The 24,642-nt window shown below is 52.0% G+C and overlaps 2 protein-coding genes across 8 annotated transcripts in view; one reads left to right on the forward strand and one right to left on the reverse strand.

Annotated features, from left to right (window-relative positions):
• Positions 1-24,642, forward strand: part of ASTN2 (astrotactin 2) — a gene marked incomplete at both ends in the record, with an annotated part of 359,009 nt that overhangs the window by 232,206 nt on the left and 102,161 nt on the right. Inside the window, one exon of the mRNA XM_082327894.1 lies at positions 21,753-22,018. Within this exon, the coding sequence (XP_082184020.1) occupies positions 21,753-22,018 (266 nt within the window). The remainder of the gene's footprint in view (positions 1-21,752; positions 22,019-24,642) is intronic.
• On the reverse strand, positions 4,812-12,502 carry TRIM32 (tripartite motif containing 32). Of its 7 annotated transcripts, XR_014229870.1 has the most exons (4): positions 11,555-12,098; positions 10,481-10,560; positions 6,944-9,595; positions 4,812-5,262 (listed from the first exon to the last, which is right to left on the reverse strand). XR_014229870.1 is itself a non-coding variant. In XM_082327740.1 (3 exons), exons 1-3 carry the CDS (start codon positions 11,579-11,581, stop codon positions 7,585-7,587), a joined length of 2,118 nt encoding a protein of 705 aa, XP_082183866.1. In that variant the 5' UTR covers positions 11,582-12,098; the 3' UTR covers positions 6,681-7,584. The 7 variants fall into 7 exon arrangements, 6 of the variants coding, with proteins under 6 accessions (XP_082183866.1, XP_082183868.1, XP_082183867.1 ...); XM_082327740.1 differs by lacking the exon at positions 4,812-5,262 and having other exon boundaries at positions 6,681-9,595; XM_082327742.1 differs by lacking the exon at positions 4,812-5,262 and having other exon boundaries at positions 6,681-9,595; positions 10,411-10,560.

Here is a 24,642-nt window from a genome sequence, read left to right on the forward strand (position 1 = left end):
GCCTCGCTGACAAAATAATTTCCTTTTTAGTCCATGGTATGCAGCTGGCTGAGGCGGGCTCCCTTGCTCCCCACCCAGCTCCCGCCTGCACCCCTGGAGCCATGCCCGCCCCGTGCCGCTTACAGGGCTGCCCCGGTGGGGCATCCTTCCCCACCACCCGCAAAGCACCAAAGCACTCGTGGGACCCCAGAGATCCTCTGGGGCTTTTGCATGTAACGCCTGGACATAAGCATTTAGTTTCTGACCGTGCAGCATTTAGACACCGGGTGCTGGCTCCAACCTTGTTCTTTGTGTGTGGCTCTGTTTGTGGCTTCGGTAGCTGGTGGGGTTGGTGAGGTTGAACTTTGGGGCCATCGGTACTGCAGAGAGTACCACTGTTGTATTTCACTCTTTGATGGCCAGAAAATGCCCTTGGAAGGACATCGAGGATGTTCAGGGCTCTTGCTGATAGCAGCAGAGATCGGCTCTGTGGACAGGGAAGAAGGTGTCATGGGAAATCCAGGGCTCTCTCCTGGAGAAACCCCAGTCAGCTAAGAGAAAGAGCTTGCTGTTTATGGTAGATGAATTTTATTCCCAGCTTCTCCACTGATTTACCCTCGTTTTGCCAGTGACATAAGGAGGATCTGAATAAATAGCTCCAGCTAGACAGTTCTGGATGCCTTCTCCACTCAGGCTCTGGCCCGCTGGGCTCCCTGCTGCTAGCCAGCCCGTTTCCGAACTGCTCAGAGAGCACACATATGCATCATCTCTAATAAATACAAAAGTAAGGCCAGGATAACTGTAATTTGTTAGCGAACAAAGCAGGTCAGAAGAGGAGGGGGAGAGCAGAGCCTCGAGCTAATTGGAACAGCACCAAATATGATAAAAATGCACATTGTGGTGTGTTTGCAGCATCACACAAAATTATTTTAATATTTTAACCAACTTCATAAATCAATCGGCAGGCCTCAGGAGGAGGCCTCCGCCAATAAAGCGCACAATCTGCGCGTCGAGCCCTAATTGAAAACATGGTCTCGAAGAGGAGAGCGCGCTGCTGGCAGCCGGAATCCTTGTAGAGCGCCGGGCCAGGCGCTGGCTCTCTGCCGAGGCTGGAGCAGCCCGGATGCCGTGCTTGGAGCCGGCACAGCAGCCCGTGACGTGGGTCGGTGTCTGTAGAGCGCTTCCTTCAGCCAAACGGAGGAGAAAGCGATCCGGCTCTCACCAGGGACAGCAGAAAGTTGGTGCCTTCTCGCTCCCTGGACCCATCGCCCTGCCGGGACGGGCGGGCTGCAGGCACCACTGGCGTTTGCAGGCTGCTCTGCCTGTAGAAATGCAAAATGTTCCCCTTCCTCCTGCCCGTAGGTAAGGTGTGTGCTGGGGGGAGGCAAGCCAAGGGAGCTGCCCACTGTTGTTCCTAAGGATTTTCAGGAGAGAATCCTGCAAATGAGAGGGCCAGAGAGGCACGGAGGCACAGCTCCCTGCCTGCATGGCCGTGGCACACCGAGCACCGTGCTCCTTTCAGGGCAGACATGGAAACCTCCCCCAGGCTCCCCCCTAGGAACCACGTTAGCCCATGAGCAAACCAAACCGAACCCCAATTTTATTTCATGCAGAGTGATTAAAAGCCCATTTTTTGGACTGCTTGCTCTGGCTCTGTGCAGCTAAGCAGCACTTTAACTCATTGGAGTGGCCTCCAAGCGGGGACCTTGAGATTGACCCGGCCATTGATCTGTGCCACGGGAGCCCGCATCAGTTTTCTCCCCCGTCGAAGCCAGCATTTAACGCTGACGGCACCTCATTAAGCTCGCACCAGTTGTGTGAGCATCTTCGTTTGGCAGCTGGAGCAAACATGATGTCCCTGGCCACCTCCTGTTGCGTGTAAGAACGTGCTGGGTCTGGCTGGGATGGAGCGAACTGACTTCGTCGCAGCCCCTGTGGCACTGTGCTTTGGATCTGTGGCTAAACTAGTGTTGGTAACACCCCAGCGTGTTGGCTGCTGCTGAGCAGTGCTTGCACAGCGTCTGGGCTTCCTCTCTTTCCCATTCTGTCCCCGCCGTGAATAGCCTGGGGTGGGCAAGAGGTCATGAGGGGACACAGCCGGGAGAGCTGACCCAAACTGGGCTATTCCACACCGTGTAATGCCACGCTCAGCGATAAAGCTGGAGGTAGAGGATGGGGGTCAACCCGCCACAAAGACAGTCACAAAATGTACAGGAGGAAAGAGAGCAATCCCTCCATCCAGCAGCTCCACCTGCCAGGGACTACAGTCCCTGCTAAAGGTTTATCAGAGACCTGGTTGCTCTGTGGCCCCTTGGTCTGGCTGGATGAGGAGGAGGAGGAGGGCTTGGTTAGGGAAAGAGAAGAGCTGCTCTGATAGCAAAATCTGACAGCCCCGGTGGGATTTCCCCAAGAGCTATTCTAGCTTGCTCGTTCCCACTGCCATACACAAAATGCAGAACAAATGTCTGTAAGTGCTCCGGCACTTAGAGAAAATGGAGATGTTATCAGCAGTAATGCGGAGGGTCTCGTCTTGTCAAGCATTTGAGTGACAACTCTTTTCCTTCACGTGGTGCAGACTAGCTGAGCCTCAGCGTGGGAGACTTCTGTTCTCCAGCTGGGAAAAGTTGGAAACAGGAACAGTGTGCCGGTGGCGTGCTGCCGCGGAGGAGCAGACAGGCTTGCGGGAGCTCCTCTCCCTTGCCACCGCGGACCTGGGAGCTGCGCAGCTGGGGAGCGGGGAGGGGTGCTGATGGGCTCAGGATGTGCTGTGCACAGGTGGAGGAGGTCCAGAGGGTTTCACTACCCAGCTGTTCGGTTGCAATAGCGCTTTAGGTCTGCAGTGAGTGAAATGTTTATTTTTCTTGCATTTCCTGTGATCTCTAGATAGAGTTTCCTTGGCTGAGGTTAGCTGGCCACGTTGGGCACTCATCAAGCTGAGCTTTGAAAGGGGCTGCTACAGATGTGAAAGATGTTCCCTCCCAATAACACCTCTTACATCAAAATAGTCCACGGAGGGGCTGTGCCCTGACAGGTCCCATCACATTCCCTAAGGTTTTCTGCCCACCAGCCCCCCCAATACTTGCTTCTCTTCTCTTGGACCATATGTCGTTGGTTGTATTTACCTTTAAGAGGTTACAATTGTCATGCTTTCTTGTGAACTCAGCAGTTTAGACAAAAGAGCTTGATAAAATACAAGCCACTTTAAGCATACAGCCTCGAGCTCTGCTAAAATAGCAGTCCATATTCTTCTGAGCAGGGCCTGTGGATCTCTTCTGTCCTCTCAAGGTCTCATTCATCTTCCTTCAGGTCTGGTACTGCCGTAACACAATTAAGATTGAACTAGTCCACGGAAACCTTTAGTTTTCATTTCCTAGACACAATCAGGTGCATTAAGAAAGCTGTAAGGCAAGCTTTGCATCTATTAAAGGAGATAATGGCTTTCCCTTATACCTGCTTGGTCAGAAGTAAAGCGTATAGAATTTCCTTGTCCTTGAGATCTGTTCCTATAAACAAGCATTCTATTACCTTTGTAACACTCTTACTGCTTGCGGTTTATGTCATTATATTTATTTCAAAACCGCAGATTTTGACATTCTGTTCGGAGGAGGAAAAAACAATCTAGCTGGTTGCCGTGAAATTTAGTTTAGACTAAAATATGTGCTGTGACTCAGTCTGCTAAATGACCTTATGCACTGCTCATTGTAATCCAAAATTGCCAGGCAAGTAGAGTAATTAGTTGTGCAAAATGAAATAACTTTAAATCCTCGCATTGAGTAATGACCCAGAAAAATCACTTAAGCTATACAATAGAAAAGACTCAAAGCACCTGGCTTTATTTTTACTTTTGTAGCTCTGCCCCCTTTGATTAAGAAACAGGCTCTCCCCCTCATCCCTTTAGAAACCCTGGCTGTCGGTTGCTGCCCAGAACAAATGCTCGCGGCTTAGTTGCCGCTACCCTAAGAAATCATAACTTCTCATAAAACGGCAGGGTAAGTCTAACAGCACCGGCACGGCAGTTGTTCTGCAAGGATCGTATATGTTTGATAAACCAGCAACTCGTATCCGTTTAAAGAGCTGCTTCATATCATCTGAGATGAGCCTGGGCGATAAAAACCTTCACCCAGATCAGCAAACCCAGCTGGCTAGCAGGACCGGGGAGGACCTGCACGTGCTGCTGACGTACCGATGCCTTTGAAAGCCGAGTGGCAAATTGCTAAGCTCTTCTTCGGCTCCACCTAAATACGCTGTTTCTAATATGATTTTTTGCAGCATTTATCAAAATTATCCAGAATAGGTGAACCCTCACAGCAGCCTTTCTACCGGCCCCAGCAAATATGTGACCTCTGCAGCGGAGCAGAGCTGAGCCCGAAAGCCCTGCGATGAGCCAGGGACATGGGTGACGAAGCCTTCAGACAGGCTTCCACGTCCTGTTACTGAGCGCTTGGTGCCAGTGAATTTGGACCAGACCTTTAAAACATCAGGTATTGGCTACAGTGAAAAGTAAGATATTGCCCTTGTGGGAGTATCGGCGTGAATTAAGGTACGAAACTCTAGTATTTGTTTATGAGGTGGGTAGGATAAAGTTACGTGAGAGCTGCCAAGGAGATCAGATTTATCCTCCGCAACCTGACGGCATAAAAGGGGTCTTGTAGCCATTGTGTTCTCAAGTCTAATCCCCACTGGCCGTAAAAAGCAACCTGCCACCAAAGGGAAGAGATGAAGTGTTTTTAATAAGAAAATGAGCTGTTTGCAATGTGCTTTTAATTGGATCAATTTTTCCTTTATTACACAATCTTTAAAAACCAAACACATACGTATAACCAGACAAGCTCTTTCTCCAGGTAGAGAGCAGAAGCCAAACTATTTCATCACAGTCCTTAATTACTCCATTTCATCTCGTTTGGCAGACGATCACAACATTGTGTGGGGGAACCACGGCAAGAAATACAGCTCTGCAAAATCATCTCGCAGTCGCTATCGAGTTTTATCAGGGGATGTGCATACACTGGGCGAGGGACAGCAGGTTTTCTTTTTCCCTTTTCTGCCTGAAACCCAAGACTAGAAGAAGAGCCGCAGGTGACGCAGACCCCCAGGCGCCGATCGCAGTGTCCTGGCCCACCAGTGCATCGCAGGGTGGTGTTATTTTTCTTGAATCTCTGAGTGAGAAGCAGATGACAGACGCTTTGTTTGAACTGCGTAACCAGGCACAGGCTGGGGTAACCAACTGCTCAGTTTACTGGACCAGCTTTTATGTCCCTTCAAGCACTCCAGGAAATGTTATTGCTAGTAGTGTGATGTTTATTGCAAAAAAAAAAAAAAAAAAAAATCCATTGGAACAGAAAATGACAGAGGTACATATTATCATAGATAATATTGCTTCAATTATTCAGGTCCACAGTAGCTTCCTGCTTGGAGCAGTTCTTAGAAACAGGAGAAATGTTTAAAAGAGATCAGTAGGAGAGGAACTGCCATTACCATAATACTGGAAAAAACGCCTTGAGTTACAATGTAATTAACTGCAGAAAGGCCCAGTAATAGTCGTCATCTCCCAAAAAACATACATGTGAGATGAGATCGGCTCCCCAAATTGCTGTTACATACCTTAGGCAACTACCCCTTCCCACCCAAAAAAGAGAAGCAGAGAATGTAAATAATTACGTGCAAGTCCGTAGCCTTGGCAAACACAGGGAGCAGCTCAGGAGGGAAGGGGGGTTCAGTTCCCTTCGGCTCCCTCAGCACCATCCACCATGCTAGTGTCTTAACCCCTACTCCCTTCTCCGCAAGCTTTTTCCAGCAAATTATAGCGAGAGAAATAGGAAGTTGCCCCGATGGAGGGGCACCTCCATCACACAGCGGGGGGTTTGTTGTGCCGGCCCTCTTCAGCGCTTCAGCTGAGCAGAACGGGGAGAGAAAAAAACCCAAAATCCCACCAAAATCTGCTCCCAGCACTTCTTCTGCAAACCCTGTAACTGCCAAACAACTGGCTGGAGCAGCAGCGGCTCTGAAGCCTATTTTACTTTGCTGTTTCACTAGGGGAAAGTATATGGGAGCTTAAAAAAAATCACCTGTTGCATACATGTTGTAGCACAAGTAGCAAACAATTTGCTGTAGCATGGCAGCCACCATAAAATCAGCTTTTATATTGTCTGTCGCGCCCCCAAATTTGCAACTACGTTGTTGATAGCAACAAATAAAAGCACTGCAGTGTAACTATTATCTGTGGCAGATTAACATGCTACCACTGTGCCCTATTTAAATGCATCTTTCCTTCAATAAACTATTCTAGGTGAGCAGCACCACACTGAGGTACACATTTATCAGCCAGAAGAGTAGCACTGTGGGGGCCTTGGTTCACACAGCTGCAGTTTTGTGCTTCATTTGGCCCAAAGCCATGATGAACATGAACTCTGGTGCCTGCTGGTGCTGTAAAAAAAAAATCTGAGGAATGTAGTGTTTTGCTGTGCAAGGGAAAAAAAGGCAATGCACCAATGGATGTGCTTCCAAGTATTAAAAAAATAAAAGCAAAACAGTCTCCCCCCCCCCCATCCCCATCCCCATCTCAGCAGTGAGTAGCTTGCACATACGAAGTGCAGATGGGTGGAAACCTATTGCTAAATGCAATGGTCTGGAACGCAGAATAGTGAAGTGCAGGTGAACATACAATATGTTGCATTTAATCTCGTTTACTACAATCTCCCAGTCTTATTCCCCCAGCCCTGCCCCCCTCCCCAGGAAGCTTTAGACACCAGACATACCTTCCAAAGACAGTTTCCAGGATACATTTAATAATAAAACAACAGTAAATATCAACTGTAGGTTTCCCCTCATTTTTTTTTTTCCTCCAGCCCCCTCCCTTTTTACCCCCTTCTACCTAGCAGAACTTTTAGTAGTAATAAAAACCCTGTTGCCTTCAGAGGGCAGTTTTCTGGCTCAGCTCAGTCTCCCCTGATTGCACAGTACTCACTTCACATTGAACAGACACGGTTCACAAATGGCACGACAGGGGCGATCTCCTGAATACCAGAAAAACGGAGAGAGAAAACCCTCCCTCGTCGGTTTGGAAGTAAAGCTCCATCTCCCCGCAGTTTAAGAGGGCTATTTCATTTTGTGCAGTGTTGCAATCAGAAATTGCTTTCTCTAGTAGTTGCCCAGACAACTGCTACCTAGTTCCTTGCGAGTACCACAGCGAGAAGAGGATTGCCTCTCTAGTCCTCTAAGGGAAGGTGATTTAGAGCAGTCAGTGTTTATGGCACAAAGAAAGATACAATGGTTGAAGCTGGAAGTGTAGGAGGTGTGGCGAAAGGAGGTGAGAAGGTTTATGGAGTGACCAGGCATTTAGCAAGGAACCAATACTCCAGAAGGACGGATCCTTTCCCTCATGCTTGTTCTTTTTTATTGTACGGATTTTATATAAAAATGAAGAAAAAGCAGACCACCACCACGTAAGCTATTTTGTTTCTACACACAAAACACAACGGCCTCTGTGCCAAACCCCCTTTGGTTATGGCACAATCTTCCTGAAGGCTTGACACCAGTTCCCATCCGATTGCAATGAGGCTGGAAGAATCTCTGCTGCCAAAAGGGGCTTTACCTAGAGACATGCCTTTACGGAGTGGAATATCTTCTCAGATGGTAACTGTAAATCTTAATGCAATGATCCCAACAGTCCAGCACCAGCAGCTGCCCTTTGGGAGTAATGGCGATACCGACGGGACAGGTGAGTCCTTCCCGGATTAAGATATTATAGCCACCTCCTTTAGGAAAATGCAGGATTTCTTTACGGCTGCTGTCAGCAACAATGAGGTCTCCCCTGGCATCGACACACATGCCAGCAATGCATCTGAAATCCTCATTCTCAGAGAAGAAGTGGCTAATCTGGCGTCCCAGCTGTCCATCTGGGCTGACGGAGCCAATTGAAAAGCCTCCTTCTAAATGGTGTTCGTACTGCCGGTTTTCCAGGTTAAGCCCCAGCCCTTGAGTAAAGTATATGGTCCCTTCAGCATCGCAGGTGACAAACTTTGGGCGCACTGCGCTACATAAGCAGCTGTACTTTACTACCCCCATGCCACGGTCCACCGTGAAACACCAGAGTTTCCCTCCTTCCACGTCGGTCACTACAAACTGCCCAGAGGGCAGGGCGGCGATGCCCCAGGGCTTGCTTAGCTGGCTCCGGTGACATGCCACACAATGGCCATCCATGGTGTAGACCTTGACAGAGTTATCGTAGCTGTCAGTCACACCTATCAGGCCATGGCAGTTCATGGTGACAGAAAGGGGAGTCAAATTGGGTAAGTCTGCGCCAAGGAAACTCAGTACAAAACTATCGATTCCACTAGGGCTCCGGCGGATCTCCTTCAGAAAGCCCTTGCGGGTAAAAACCTGGATTCGGAAATTGCCTCGGTCTGCCACAAGCACCTCGCCTTGCAGGGTGACGTGTAGGCTGACGGGGAGATTGAACATCCCTGGCAGGCTGCCCTTGGAGCCCATCTTCTTGATGAAGTGACACTGCTGGATGCTCGTGGCTGCTTCGGGAATCCTTGGCTTGGCTGGTGAGGAATTCGGTGTGCAGCTGGCCTCTTCTTGCACCAAGTCAGGCTCCCTAAATGATGCCGATGAGGATGCTGCAGTTTCCATGAGCGATTCCTCCACGTTAACGGTCCGGGGTTTCTTCACCACCTGCCCGATCTGCAATGGTCCCACATGGCTCACCTTAAGGAGTTCAACCTCTTGAAGAGTCAGCTCCCTTGGGAGACTGTTGGTCAGTTCTGGTTCTTCCTCATCTGCTGCCTCCTCCAAGAGAGCTATATCTCCCTGCTTTATTTTGGCAAGGAAATAGTCACAGCGAGACATTATCTGCACTTCTGCTAAGTTCAGCAGATAAGCTTGCTCCTCCATTACCTGATTGTTTACCTTCTCCACTTCGGACAAAGAGGTGGTGAAGAACTTGCGTGACCTGGCCAGTTCTTCCTGGATCTTGCGCTCTTCTCTGCTGTAATCTTGCAGAACTGCTTTGTATCTAGATTGCAGGTCTCTTGAAACACCTTCCAGGGATGCTTTTCTTTTCTGCAGATCACTCATGAGCTCCCGAAGTCTGGCAAGCCTCGTCCCAAATTCCCTCCTACGCTCTTCAGCGGCCTCTTTGATAGCAATGACTCTATGCCCTTGGGGCATGTGTGATGTCTCCTTGCACGGTTCACATAAAACCAAGCTACAGCTCTTGCAGAAGTGTCTTGGCAACCTTCTCCCACAGACCTTGCACATGAGAAGACCCACCACCTCCCCCAGTCCGGTGGTGTCTATGATCTTCAGCACAGTAAGATTGTCAGTCAGCTGAGCTAAGCTTGTGATCCGTGTGATTTTGCTGCAAAAGGGGCACCGTATCCCATTAATGCTGTTTGCTAGGAGCTTCTCCAAGCACTGTTTGCAGATGGTGTGCCCGCAGTGTAAGAGCTTGGGTCTCAGGTGCTCCTCAGTGAAGGACTCCATGCAAATGGGGCACTCCAGGACCTCTCGGAGCGCATCCGAGTTGAGATGCGGGGCGGCAGCCATGGCTTTCCAAGGCAGCTTTAGCTGGTGCAAAGTCTTGTACTTGCATCTATTCCAAGGTGCTCCGATTCTGTCCAGAAAGAAAAAAGGAAATGTGATTTATATCACCAGCAGTTACATATACATGCAATTTATTTCTGATTTATCACCCAATCCTGGAAAAAAGAAACCCAGTTAGCTTCTTCACATTTGGAAAGGATGGATTAGTCATAGCTAATCTCAGAGTGGGCAAATTCCAAAACTAACTTGCAGCTCCTAGTGCGATGAATTGTTCACTTGCAAAATTTATAAGTAGAACTGAAAGAAGTGTAATGGCAGCAATAAGGAAGCCCAATAGATATTGATGACTGAATCATCTCCTCATGGTGCCCATCTCCCGCTGCCAAGCCTCTGAGTTTACATAATTTACTGAAACCCAGGGAGATTAAACCAAGCATTCAAAATGTTGCACATCAAAAGAGGAACCAGATGGTGCAACGCTTTAAGACATTAATATATCACCTCTGGAGACCTGCATTCAGATGTGACATCAGATACGAACGAAATAAATGTGGTTGTTTTACTCTTGCTTTTCTAGATAGCCAAAATAAATTTTCAAGGTTTCATACGTTTGCCAGAAAGTGAAACTAGAAGGAATGATTTGTCAGCTTCCACTCATTCTGGGAATGGCTGTACATACTGAAAACACACAGCGAAGATTTTACGCCAGTGTATTTCATTAACCTCTGCCATGCTGCATCATGCTTCAGCATGCAAATTAAACACAGCTCGACGCGGCAGTGTTCTAGCAGGTATTAGCAATAATGGAGTTAACAGACAACTCTAAACATTCATTAATAAATACTACAAGTGTTCACTATTAGTTCTTGAACTTAGCTTAATTACATATAATTTCTCCTTATTTCACAGTCCTGCAGCATTGACCTCATTCTTGCATTCTGGTTCAGTTTTATACCGGTTGCCGTTCAGCTTCAACCCAGGTTTCTCCATCCTCACATCCCTCACAGCAGGGAGCAGATCCCAGCAGCTCTCCTGCTAAAGCAGCCATCCATTCAAAAGGAACAGAACAGGGTTCACATCATTAAGTTATTATTCAGTAGACTGGGTTTCAATACCTTTGCTATTGCATTGCTTAGCCATTAAAAGAAATGGGGAGGAAAACATTTCTTCTAGGGGGAGAGGAGGAGAAGGAAGTAGTTAGTCTTTAAAATGAAGATGCGGTCACAGAGGGATGTGAACAGACAGCTTTTTCTGAATAATGGCTGCATGCATGCAGCGCTCTCGCTTCCCTGCTGGGTCTGCCTGCTTCATCCTCGGGAGCATTTCAGACAGAACAGTTCACTGTGTTTCAGTTTACCATTTCCTCAAGTGGAAGAAGACAACCACAATGAAGAAAAGTTCTTTATGTTCACAGAGAGCAGAAAAAAAAATCATTTTAATTTATCAGCTGCAGTTCACAGTCCTTTAAAGCCCACATTTCAGGAAGGGATTCAGTGGCGTAGCAGAATCTCCAAGTACCAGGCTGGGATCTGATCCGTGGCACGATGAGCATCGCATCCCTGGCATCTGGGGAGCAGTGGCAGCCCAGGCACTTGCTGCCGCTGGCACTGAATACGCTTCCCTTTTATTCTTAGCATATACCTCAGCTGGGGAAGCAGAAGCCTGGGCACTGCCACGTAGATCAGAAACCTTCCTCTGAGGAATGAAAAAATCTGTATTTTAAAACAATTTTTAAAAATGAAACACAGGATACCAAATCCATTATTCTTATTTTCCTTGGGAATATGTCAAAAGACTTGGTTAGGGAAGGATGAGGGAGCAGCACAGACACTAGATACGCCAGAGAGTTACATAAAAAGCCACCTTTAAACCAAGTATTTTCATTAAAGAACAATGACGGAGGGGATTTTGTTTAGTTTTAAGTTAGGTTCGGTTTTTAGAAAGATGATTTGTACGACATTCTTTTCATATATGACCCCCTTTTACTGGAATGCTAGCAGGCGCCTTAGTAACGTGAAATTATTTTTACCGCTGCACTTTTATCTTTATCTTGCATTCGGCTGCGCCTTCGTGGAAGTTTCCTTAACAGCGAGTTGTTCTTGCGTATCAGTCGTTCCCAGGGCAGTTCCTCTGACGCAGAGCAGGGTATTAGAGAAAGCCTCAGCTGTGGATCAAGCTATAAAACTCTGTAAATTATGTGCGTTTGGTTTCCTTATATTCAAAAAAATTTCCTGCCGTCGTTTCTCTTCTCACTCTGTAGTTTTTAGCTAGGATGTGTGGTGAGTCAACTAGTTTGACTTGTAACGCGTAGCTTGTGTCATTAACAAGTTAAAATAACAGGGTAAAGCTGCACAGCCTGCATTGTGACTCCTTCCTGCAGCATCTATGACAAGATTCCAGCGACGACCCCAAAACCAGCAGGGCGATACAGGGGTTGGGGGTTTTTTGTTGCCAAGGCAAACGCTTGCAGCCTCTCCCGCTCGCAGCGGCACCCCCGCGGGGCGGCAGCCCGGGGCCCCCGGCTGAGCCTCACCCGGCCGGGGCCGGCAGCGGCGGCCGGGCCCTGCGCAGGGAGCGGCGCGGCTCCGGCGGGCGCGCAGCCGCCGGGCTCGCTGCGAGCGGCCGTTTCGGCGGCGGGACGGGCCCCCGCCCGCCGCGGCCTCCAGAGCTGCCCGGGCAAAGGCCCGGGGCGGCCGCGGCCTGAGGTGGGGGGGGGGGGGAAGCTCGGCGGGGCGGACCCCCCCGGGGGGGCTCCCACCGTCGGGGACCGCGTAACCCGCCGGCCGGCAGCGCCCGCCCCTCCCCAGCCCGCCCAGGCCGCCCCGGGCCCGCGGCCGCGGGGGGGGGGGGGGGGGGTCCCGCCCGCCGCCGCCCCGCGCCCCCGCCCCGCCTGCAGGGGGCGCCGCCGCCGCGGGGCCCGGGGTGCGCCCTACCTGCCCCGCCGCTCCCGGGCCGCCGCCGCTCCCCGGCGTGCCCCGCGCCGCCGCGCCGCAGTGACGTTGGGGCGGGCCGCGGAGCGCGCCGGGAAATGGAGTCCCGGCGGCGGGGCGGGGGCTGGGGGCGGCCGGGGCGCTGCGGCGGCCCAGGCGGGGCCCGGGGACGGGGAGAGGCTGCGGCGGGCCCCGTCCCGCGGGCGGGAGGGGCAGGCGGGGGCCCGCAGGCCGCTCCCGGGCCTGCCCCCGCCGGGGGCTGCAGCAGGGAGCTGCCCGCCCAGGGAGCCCCCAGGTGGGCCCGGCTCCCTCCTCCGCCCTTGTGCTGTAGCCCTTTCTATCCGGGGAAGTTAAAAGCAAAAAACGAAACAGAAACATGCTTTCTGTATTTTTTTTTGTTGTTGTTTTTTCCGTGCAGGTTTGTCGCGCACAGCTTGGTCCGTGCCCTTCCCTGCTCAGCCAGCCCCGCCGCCGCAGCAGCCCCTTCCCTTCTCCCTTCCCTCTGGCGGGGCCTGCGCCCGGCGGCTTCTGCCTCGCCTATTGAAAACTTGTCTTTTGACAATCTGTCTGTCTTGGTCCGTCTCGTAAACTGCGTTGGAGCAGCCTGTGGACTCCCAGGACAAAAAGGACTATTTTTAGGTAGAGAATAGCAAATGTAATCAGTTGATTGGGTGATGCGCGTAAATATCATCAGTGAGTAGAGAGGCAGCTGCAGTGGCTTATGCAAGGGCTTGCTCAGGGCGCGTCCTGGTTGATATTAATCCCTTTCCCGCAGTGGCCCCAATTCTGCGCTGGTGGCCAGCGGTCGGTGCAGCTGCTGTGGCACCGGCAGGAATTCATCGGTTTGTGGGGAATCGAGCAGTTAGGGGATTTGCCCTCCATCAGAGAAGAGCTTGCATTGCCCGGTCATTCGACTCCTCCGCTCACGCCTGGGAGGTAGCAAAGGATGGCATCTCCATTACACACCCGCAGGACTAATGACCGGAGTTGTTAATCATAGAATCAGTCATTTCCCTCCTGCCTCTTCCCTCCTCGTCCCTCCGACCTTTATTTCTGACCTCTCCGCCTGTCAGACGGGCTCTCACACTGCTTGCAGGCTGGCAGCGGTAACCGGAGGCAGGGGTTTTGCCGCTGGACCGTGGCTCTGCTCTGCCTTGGCATTTCCCAGGGTTGTGCTGCTGTAAGGGCCATCAGCAACTCTGGTCCTGTTCCAGCATGGCTTTTGCTCGGCCATCGTGAGACAGCTTTATGGATGGTGGAGAGACCAGTTTTACTGTGACCCCGTGGGGCTGCACAGCAGATCAGGAAACGTCAGGGCTCGTGGCTGCCTCTGTGGGAGCAGGGAGAAGCCCAGGCTTGGGCAGGCGGGTCCAGGGGAACCATGTCCTTCATACACCAGCAGTGCCGCAGCTCCGGTGCCGCTGGCAGCACTGCTGGTCGCAGCAGCATCTGGGCAGTATCCTGCAGTCAGTCCTGCTCACAGGCTGGCGTGCAGGTGAAGGTCTGGAGGCTCGGAGGAGTTTGCTGCCTGGGGAGGAGGTGAGGCCTCAGTTTAACGATTTCCTGTAAATGCTGCCTGTGGCCCTTCCGCCTGCGTGCCCGGGCAGGAGCACGGTGCAGCCAGCACAGTGCCAGCAGCTGTGGGGCCACGCACAGACCTTTCAGCAAAAGCTGCAGCACGTTTCCAGTGTTGCTTGCTTACCCGCTCCAGCAGCTGCCAACCAGCACTGAAGAAAGCACTAGCATAATATGGCAATTCTTGCCACCTTCTGGTTTTGGTATTTTTTTTTTTTACTTTTTTCTATTCAGAATAGAATAGAGTAGTTCAGTTGTAAGGGATCTACACCCGAGCAGCAGTCAGGAGCAGCAGGGATCAGCAACGTGGGCAGTGGATGCACTCAGAAGCAGAGAGCACAGATGCAAAGCCTGACCAGGGTTGCAAAAGAAAATGAGTGAGATTTAGTGTCTCCTGTCTCATGCTGTGCTTCAGGCCCTGAGCAGCAAATCTCAGCGGGAGCCGCCCTGGGCACCAGCGGTTCCCTGAGGGTGTTGCTCTGCCCAGGGAGGGGACACGGGATTCACTCCCGGCTCCTGGCATCACCAGGGTTCTTTTGGCCCCTGATGTATTTTTCAGTGAATAAATGTGGACGTTAGCATTGAACAGGGTGGTCTGGCAGATTTTGTGAGAGCACATCTGAAAATGAAAGGTACGAGAGAAAAATAATGGTAGGAATAAGAAAATAAGCTTTTAATGCATCCTGGGGAGGAAACAAAGGACTCTCTGGGTTTGTTTAGAGGTGATAACGATGAGCCAATGATGCTACCCAGCCTGTTGGAGTGAGGGGACCCTGTGCCATGACAAGGAAGGATGGGGAGGCTGTGAACCCCGATGCCCTGGCAGAGGGGCATGTCCGGAGGGGCTGCCCCATGCTGACGGCCGTCCAGCCGGCAGGGCTTGGTAGGTCTTGGACATCCTGTGGGAAATGGGCGTGCGGGTGCATTGGAGCCGGGAGGGAGTCAGCTGCTGATATGGGTCTTACGCAGCAGCCTGTGGGGGGCGGCAGCAGCGATTTGGGGGTCACGGAGCCGTCCTTGTGGGGCCATAGTGGCTCAGAGGCAGAGGGGCGAGCACTGAGATGCCGCTGAGGGTCAGATGAGCAGGGCACGGCTTCAGTTGCTCTTCCTGAGAGAGCTGGCACAGGCAGCCGGGTGGCAGTGGGGACCGTACAGGGCTCTGCAGAGCTAGTTCCTTTGATAACGCGAGCTCACTGGTGATACCTGCACCGTCCCCTTTTACAGAGGTTTATCAGTGGTCTCTAAAAGCCCTCCGGGCTTTTTTTCTTAATACCACAGGCTTGCAAGTCTGTAAATGGCTCATCTGAAGCTGAGGTTACTGCAGAGCCTGCCTGACCAACCTGCGGGCAGAGGAGATGGTCTGCCTCTGGATTTCTTCCTGCCGGTACCTTCGGGATCAGCCCCAGGGTAGAGGGGCTGCCACGGGCAGGCAGGGGTCACGCATGCCGCTGAGCCACAGCCACCACGGTGCGGCTCTCTGGCCACTCCTTGCGGTTGGGCGTTGGGGCACTCAGTCTGCAGGGTTCTGTGTTTAATTGAGGTAGGTTAATCGGCTGGGAGCAGCGGTCAGAGCATCAGCGGGGAGAGGAGGGTTTGTAGCAGGAGGCTGCTGGGGGGCAGAGGCAGGCAGGCAGCTGGCAGCGTGGGGGTCTCCAGACATAACAGGGGGAGAAAAGGGGTCACAAACCATCACATTCAGATTATCTCGTGCTGGCGCTCAGGGGTGTTATGCATTTGGGTTCCCAGACTCGTCCTTTCGAGATGTGGGGCTCCCCGAAGGATGAGGCCCAGGAGGTCCCCGCAGCGGGGCCGTGGGGTGACAGCGGCAGAGCGAGCGGTGGCAGGATCTCCAGCCCGAGAGCCATCCTCCCGCGGTGCCACGAGAGGGCAGCAGGTCCTCACGGACCGTGGGGGCCACAACTGCCCCGCAGCCACGCCGGTGGCAGGGCCCCGCGCATCCCCACCAGCTGCTCCGGGGGGCTCGGCAGAGGCGTCCCACGGGTGCGCATCTATAGTTGCTTGCAAGCCCCCGGCGTGCACGCTTCTGGGGTCTGCACTCGTGTGCTGCGTCCTTCCTGGACAGGCTGCAGTCGTGCCTTCACCCAAGCTTCCCACGCGGGATGCCGTGCAACGGGATGGCTGCATTCCCCCAAAAGACGGGTAGCGGTTCCTAGGTGAGCCTTCCCTTGCCCCAGCCCACGTGTGAGACGCGGGGGACGTGGGCGTTGCTGGCTGCTTGGCAGTTCGGCACACAGCCTGAGCCGCTGCCGGTACGGCATTTCCTGGGCAGTGACAAGGACTGGCACCACGCTTCTTACACACGTGGATGCATGTGACAGAGGAGCACTGCTGGCTCCCCCGGACATCGTGCCCACGCCTTCCTCGCAGCCTCGAGCAGTGTTTGCCCATCACTAACAGCGGGCAGCATTAAATCTGCCCGGGCTCTTCATAGACCTGTTGGTTACCACACTGACAATATCTCACTGCAAGAGAAATTCCCAGGCAAACACATCTATTGATTTTCTTTCTAACTCCCTTTCGATGGATTTGCCAACGAATGGGGTATTATTCCACCAGGTAATAAACGGGCAGCCTGTGCCAGCAGATGTGCGTTGGCCGTAAATCCTCACTGTCCTGCCCGTGGTGGCACTAGGTCTGTCCAGCCGGAGGGTGGTGTAAATGGGAGGTGAACCAGAATTACATCTTCCTTGCATGAAATGGAAAAACCAGGTCCTAAATCAGGCCCAGCTGAGCAGCCTGTCCGTGTCAGCAGGGTTAACCTGCTGAGCCTGGAGGAATCCCTACCTGGGTCTGTTCCTGATGTTCTCTCTATGGCTTCAGCTGGAGAGCCTTCTCTTCTCCTTGTTCCAAGCTTTTCTGCTGTTGAAAAGCTACCACATCCTACCCCTGATGTGGCTGCATTCTTGTGGTAAGTGGAGTGATTCACAGTTTTGGAATGACTTGGGATCTTTTGGAAGAGGCGCTGTAAGAAATGCTGGACCACTAGCAAACCCATCATCTTCTGGGAGCTCTCAAGACAAAATAGCACTCCAATACAAAAGAATTAGGTATCATGCTTTTGTTATTGTTATAGTAGCGGTGTTATTGTGCTTCCCTCTTGTCCAAGCACTAGGAGGTGCTGCTGGTAACACTGGAAGCATTTCCCTACATCTGCAACTGCCGCATCCAGGGCAGGGACCCCTGCGCACTGTGCAGGCAGTCACCTCGTGTCGTGGGGTTATTAAATCCTGGTGGAGCACAGAGACAGAGCGAGGCACCCCGACAGGCGAGCGGTACCTCTGCACACCCTGCTCTGCTCATTCTCTCTGTCTTACATGAGACTTGACGCTTAGTGGAAGGCTGTTATTTTATTTGTTTTGCTGTGTTGTTGTTTTTTTTTTTTTTAAATACATATTTCAGACAAACAAACAAACTAATAACTCCTACAAGTTGTCGTGATGTGTCTAACCACATCCGCAGCACTGTGCTTCCAAACAGATGTTGCCAGGATTCAACTGAGTCGCCAGCAGCATTAGGAAAGCATGTTCCGATGCAAGGGCTGATAAGGAATCCCTCTATCCTCACTGCTGCTGTGCTGCAGCCCCTGCAGCCAAGCCTCATCCTCCTGCCAGAACAGGACCTTTGGAGCACCCTAACAAAGTGGCCACCTGCAAAGCCCTTCCCTTGGAGCCAAGCAGAGGCTTTGCAAGAGCAATCTGAGCGCCCTGGGAAGTTATCCAGTTCTGCATGGGGCTCATGCAATGTGGACCTGAATGCTAAAGGTGGGTTTACTTACTCTGGACTGGACTCAGCTTGCAGCGAAGACAACCGGCGTATTTCTGTTGGCTTCACTGGCAGCTGGAGATGGCATTGCAATAGTACGTTGCAGGGTCTGGTTCTGATTCTCTCCAGTCCAATGGCAAAAACTTCCTTTGACTTCATCAGGAACAGGGTTGGGTCGCCCATATTTTCATTTGAGAAGAAGCCAGTCAGCTGGGCCTCAGTGCTGACAAACGCTGTACAGTGACTAGGTAATAAAAGCCAGACCGAGCCTCCAGGAATATGCGGGTTTTCTCCAGTTCACTGTCAGGTTTGCTGTGGGGAGAACGGGCTGGCCCCCGAGCCCCCTCCTTGCGTGCAGGCAGCTGAGCAAATAACCAAAACTCATCTCAGAGGCAGGAGAGAAGGAGACAGAGGGACCCTGCTCCCAGATCTGAATAACTCTTCTGTGAGATGCTGCGAGTGGTGGCTGATGTGGGTGGGAAGAGAAGGAAGCGGTCTCTGTCAAGGAAATCGCCAGCTTTCTAGGGATGAGTACCATCCTGAAGGCACCTGGAGCTGATGCTTTCCACTCCGTGAGCAAGCAGATGAGGAACAAGAGTCCTCCTGGCTGTCTCTCCCTGGCTCTGGAGGAGCTGGTTCACAAGCAGCGTGAGCAGCTGGCACTCTCAGATAGGTTTTAAAAGCAGAAACGGGGTGATTATTTTGTTAGGTCCGTACTTAAGCCCCCAAAGCTCATTCCACAAAAGCTACCAGGAATTGCTATCCAGTGCTGATGACTTCCAAGTGCTCATCTGGATGAGAGCTGGCAATTTGGCAATGAAGCCCATCTCCCTCTGCTGAGCCAAGTCCTATTTCGTTTTCCTCCTTTGGAGTTGTACCCAGAGCCTTTTCGGTACAAGGGAACACCGTGGGCCCCTTGCCAGCACGCTGAACCAGTAAGCTCAGCTGCAGTAACCCCTTACGTCCCCAGGAAGCCAGTCTGCAAAGCAGTCCTTTTCCCCAAAGTGACTGGGGCTTCCACTGTTATAAAGAGGATTAAATGCAGATAGCCGTTTCCACCTTACCTATGAAGTCTGCTCTGCTGACAAGCCAGCCACGAGTCACCAGGCTCCACGGTTAATCTTCTGTTGCTGAGAATGTGGCTATGGAAGGGGACTTGCACTACTCACACTGTTTTCCACCTTACTTTATTTGCAGACTGCTACTCTTGTAGAGAATGCAGCTCCATTTGGTGACTGCTGCTCCTGAAATGGCTTTGCTCCACCTGGGTTTCCTTCAGGAGAAAGGAGGAACCCTCACCGTCATGCCAGTCCCTTTGGATAGAAACAACCATCTCCACTACCCCTGGCTACAGTGCCCTTTCCTGGGAGCGATGGGTGAAGGAGGCAGAGGGTGGTGCAGGATATGTTGGATGAGCTCGTGTTCATTTTCTTTTCTTGCTAAAGGGGCTGTGTTGTCAGAGTGGATGCTGGAGGACGGCTCTCCTTGTCTAGCCCACCATTTGCAGGGAAGCCGTGTCCTCTCCGTCCCCAAGGTGACATGTCTGGTGGAGCACTGCTGCACGGAGCTTCATCTGTATTCCTGGATGGGGCAGCTAAGGCAAACACTTGAGTCTGAGCTCTTACAGCTGCATCAGTTGTGTTGTCCCTCAGCATGGGGCAATGCAGGGAGACTGTTGAGCACACCAATTGGTGTAGCCCCCAGAGCTAGTGCTCTCCTGCAGAGGAAAATTCTTGCTCAGATGTTTATTTTCCTCCTTACTTGCCTCAGCTTGCTCCTTGCAAACACAGACCATAACTGAGGAGGACCAAGGGAGGTTGCTCTTCCTGCTTATTCATCCCACTCCTTACTGCTTGTTTGTACTCGAAGAGCACCTGAGACCACAAGCACTGTGCACACACGCATGGTGTGCCCTGTGCTTCCAATGCAGAGAGGATAGGTGACGCAGGGGGAGAAGCACAGAGCAGATAGCTTGGAACGGAGCCTCCAACAAGGCATTCCCAGAGCAGTGCTCCAGCAGCTGGACCATGCTGCCCATCTAGCCTGCGCTGTGTCCAGATCTTCTTCCAAGTGTTGGTGGAAGCCTGTATGTGCAATTTGAACAATGATTTTCAGAAAGCCTTTTAGAAAGGCTTGAAACTGTCTGCCACATCTCCAGACAGACCTTAGCTAAGCTTAGGCTAAGCTATAGCTTGCGTTAAGGACACATCCAGGCATTTCATGCTAGTGGTCTATCATTCTTAGCTATAAAGCCAATAATTCAGGAAGGAAGGTTTGATATCCTATTGCCAATCATGAGATAACTGATTCCACTTTCTCTTCAGCTTTATGTTCATCTTCTCCCTTAAAGCATGGCTCCAAAGCTTCCTTCCCCATGGAGAACTGCTGAAATCACTGCTTGAGGTCTGGTGAAGAAGCTTTGCAGCCCAGAAGTGTCATTGTCATCTCCTTCTTTCTCTTCTAAATGTAGTTTAGTAGCGATGTTAAAAAAAAAAAAAAGTTACTCTTATCCAGAAGTGAGCAGAGGCTCATGGTATCATCCTGTAGCTTCGCTCTGTCTGAGCCACCCAGTTTATCATGGCTTCATGGTTTTCCCATACAAGGCTTGAAGTTGCCTGGAGCTGCTCTTTCAGAAAATAATCTCTTCAAGAACCAGCTCCGACTCTCATTTTCCATGTCTGTGTACACCAGTGTCTCCCTAGATGTTGAGACATCTCCTCACAGCCTTGTTTTAATTTATTTTAGCAACTGTCCCCCTTTTATCCCACTGAAAGATGGGTTGGTTGGAATTTGCTCATTCTTCCCATGACAGCTTTGATCCTGCGCACAGAAGTGTTCCCTGACAGCCAGACAGCAGGGAAGGGCTGTCCCTAGCCTGAAGGGCTTCGGGAGTCATGAATGAATACTGTGTTTACTTGCATTTTTAATTGACTTGTGCCTTGCCAGATCAGCTGCATGTCACTGCAAGCCAAGGGCATTGAGACAATCCTCCTTCCTCTACAGCTCCTTCTTGGGACTGGGAGGTGGTTGTTGGAGGCAACACTCATCCAGCTCACGGTGTCGGGGGCCTCATTTGGGCACAGGATGGAGAAAGACCTTTCTTCTGTAGGTCTGTCACCAGGTTATGAAGGTCGAGCCCTCATTCTTCGATCAACCCAAGAGGAGCGTCTATAGATAAAGAGTTTAAATAGAAGTGTACAAGGCAAAGATGGGAGTCCTGGCTCCTTCGCTCAGGGTATTACCAGGTGCGATGCTTTCCTTGTCTTTAGCGAGCATTTGGACCAAGGCAGAACAAAGTAAGGCTCTCTGGGTTTATCTTCTTGTGGTTAAGACCACCAGGAAGTTTCACAATGGGTTTCAAAGGCCTGAATATTTCCTGAAAGCAGAGTGTTGACAGTTTGGTTTTGGAAACGCCTCCGTCTATTCCCCATGTGGTGAGATTGTTCCGGTACCCGCTTACCCCCTCTGCCAAGGGGCTTCACCTCACAATGTAGTCTCTTTGCAGCCTCCTTTGGGTCCATCTCAGTGCCCTGGATAATGTGTCACCCAAAGAGAGCTAAGGACCACAGGGACTAGAGAGGGCTGGTGTTGGGGCAGGGATGAGGACACTCAGCTCTTTGACCTGGTTGCTTTGGAGAGGTTTCTCTTTGGCATGGAAGATATACTTGGGTGGTTTTGTTTCATTTTAAAGTGCGGAAAGTGAACATGCGAGTTACAAGAAAGGAAGCTGGAAATGCTCACACTTTCTACCCACTCCCAAGCAGTGACCTGCGAGTCCTGTTTTTCTCCTTCGCCCCTTGACCTTTCTGGTTTCCTGCTCCCACCTGGCCTATACCTTCAGCAGCTGTGTTTATCCTGGCTACAGCAAAGTTTGGGTTTGGGATGACTGTTCTGAGATTTACTTAATGTTGTTTGGTTTCTTCCCTCTCCCTAAACCAGAAACAACTGAGCTTGGAAACAAGAAGGAGTTGAAATCCATGCCCTTCATTACTTATCTCTCGGGCCTGCTGACAGCACAGATGCTGTCTGATGACCACCTCATCTCAGGTGTGGAGATTCACTGCGAGGAGAAAGGGCGCTGCCCATCCACTTGCCATTTGTGCCGGCGCCCCGGCAAGGAGCAGCTCAGCCCTACGCCAGTTCTGCTGGAGATCAACCGAGTGGTGCCACTGTACGCTCTGATCCAGGACAACGATACCAGGGAGGTGAGTGAGCCGGTGATAGACCAGCTCCACCACTATGATCCTGCCTTAGTCACTTCTCAAGTCTGCCTGCCTTAGTCTGCATAAATCTTATTGCTCTCTACAACTACCTGAAAGAAGGTTGTAGCGAGGTGGGGGTCGGTCTCTTCTCCCAAGTAACAAGCTATAGGGCAAGAGGAAATGTCCTCAAGTTGAGTCAGGGGAGGTTTAGGATGGATATTAGGAAAAATTTCTTTACTGAAATGTTAATCAGGCACTGGACCAGGCTGCCCAGGGAAGTGGTTGATCCCCCATCCCTGGAGGTATTTAAAAGATTTGTAGATGTGGTGTTTAGGGACATGGTTTAGTGGTGGACTTGGCAGTGCTAGGTTAATGGTTGGACTTAATGATCTTAAAGGTCTTTTCCAACCTATACGATTCTGTGATTCTAAATGTTGGGTTTCCTGGAGCAGGGCAGTGCTTTCCTGTGCACGTTTGGTGGGGAACGCTTCAGGACGGTGTCAGCGATGGAGCTGGCAGGTCCTGCTGTCCACCACCTACAGCCCTCACAGACCTGTGTCTCCCTGCCTTCAGGATGGTGAAGGCAATGCTGTGAGCAGCTGGGGCCAAGGCCATTTCTGGTGTCCGCCCACAGCAGACAGCGATGTGCAGGATGCATCCTGTGAAGGGGTCTTAGGAGCCAGGCATCAGGTCAGTCTTTCACTCCTGGCTCTGAGATCTCAGCTGTAGCTGTGCAAGGAATGGCCAAAGTGCTGTAGGGCTCCAGCGTGGCTTTGCAAAGCATCCGTGCAGAGGGAGGGAATAACCAGCCCCTTGGGACAGTCCCACAGCCACAGGAGGTCACTGTTACTCCAGGAGGGACCAGCCAAGCTGGAGGTCACCCTTCCCTGGGGCTGGGCTCCTCTCCCTCCTGCAAGAACTTCAGCATTAATCCTATGGACATTGATTTCCCACTTTCTCGGTTCGCTGCCACCCCCCTCCGCAGCACTCTAACCCCAATCCCAAATCCAAAAATGACAGACCTGCTTAAAGTCACTTACTAGCACTGAGCCTGCACTTGATTAAGATGCCTAGAGTGAGCCAGCACGCAACAGCTGTGGGTGGGACGCAGAGGGCTGCAGGTCGGGAAGCAATCCTAGCACATGGGTGCGTGACCACCAGGAAAGATGCTTCACCCCCTTCCCAGATCCACGGGCAAAAGAGCCCCTGTGCTTCTTCTGGCACCCAAATCCCTTGTGGGGACTGTTCCTCCTTGTCTACCTCGTGATCTTGTTTGTACTTTCCCATCTATCAACCTTCCTTGTTCTTCCATGCAGCCATGCCTGGCTTCCATACCTCAGTTCCTCTCTCTTTCCAGCTCTTTTCCTCAAACTCCCTTTCTCCCACTATTTCCTCATCCTGCATCCTTTCCCCACCCATGCCTGCTTCTCCCGCTGGGCAGTTCTTGGGTAGCCATTGACCCGCCGTTACTAGCATGCCCAAGGCAGTGCTAGGATGAGGCATTACAGGCACAGGGAGAGCAGTGGGAAAGTTGGTTTTCTTCAGGCAAGAAAGACGTGTTTCCCAGAAGCAATCTGCAAGAAGGCAGTTCCTTTTGGGGTACGAGAGGTAGGGTAGCCAGTGGGGAAGGGGTAACAGCGAAAGCAAGCAGAGCCCAGCAAGACCTGGGGGATCTCCGTGGACCCTGCTCACCACCAGCTCCCCTTCCTAGCCCCGCACCCAGGTGGCAATGCCACCCTGCCTCTCTGGCCCTGGCTGCAATGTCCCCTCCTCCTCACCTCTCCCCCCAGCTCTGCCGACGCTGCCTGCCCTGCCAGGCTCGCTTGGGGCGCCTCCTTGTACTGGGAAGCTGGAGCCTGTGTTTCACCAGCAGCAGCCTCCTTCCCTCCCTCGCCTGGCTCATGCGGAGGGCTGGCCCCATCAGCTGCAGCTGGAGGACAGCCCGCATTGTGCTTTCTGCTGAGGCGCCGGGAAAACCAGCAAACAAACATGCTAACAAACAGAACTCCAATGAAGCCACCAAACAAGAGAAGCCCCAGCCATTTTCCAGAGGGCTGTGTTCAATGCATCCCTCCTCCTCCTCCTCCCTCCACCTGCTCACCCAGAGATGGAGGGGCACCCCCAGGGAGCCTGTCTGTGCAGGGGTGCTGTGTGTGAGTCTGCTCTCCCTTCACCCCAGGGTGCTCTCGATCAGTGGTGCTGGGGTTAGAGGTGGCAGGGTGAGGGATTCGGGCAGCTGCAGGACAGAGGATGCTGCTGGAGCAAGTGCTAAGGGGACACCGGGAGCTGGCAGCGAGCAACGCTTGCCAGAACGGGTCACCTTGCTCCATCCACAGTGGCAGGTCCTGGGGTGGGGGGCCAGGTGGGTGCACTCTGTCCTCTCTGACCCCCCAGCATGCAGCTGGGCTGGGTCTCATTGTTTTGGCTGTGGGCTTCTCTTGATGGCAGGCCCTCTCATCCTCCCTGTCCCTGCAGCCCATCCAAGGCCATCCCTACCCTTGCTGCAGCAGGACAGGGGGAGCGCTTTTTGGCTTCCCTGTTCCTCCTTCTCTTTCCTGCCCATTCCCATTCCCTCAACATGAATTCCTTATCTCACGTCATCCCCAGCACTTTCCTTTCCCCTTCTT

Source organism: Platalea leucorodia, assembly GCF_965183815.1.
Source record: "Platalea leucorodia genome assembly, chromosome: 15".
NCBI classification, from domain to species: Eukaryota; Metazoa; Chordata; class Aves; order Pelecaniformes; family Threskiornithidae; genus Platalea; species Platalea leucorodia.

Bases quoted from the DNA above. Each gene is read 5' to 3' on its own strand.
- TRIM32 (XM_082327740.1), bottom strand. From the start codon at position 11,581: ATGCAAGATAAAGATAAAAGTGCAGCG. The intron at 10,561-11,554 runs GTAAAAATAATT...TGGCTGCTTTAG, and splicing joins ATAAAGATAAAAGTGCAGCG to CAGGAGAGCTGCTGGGATCT. The intron at 9,596-10,480 runs GTATAAAACTGA...CTTTCTGGACAG, and splicing joins TTGAAGCTGAACGGCAACCG to AATCGGAGCACCTTGGAATA.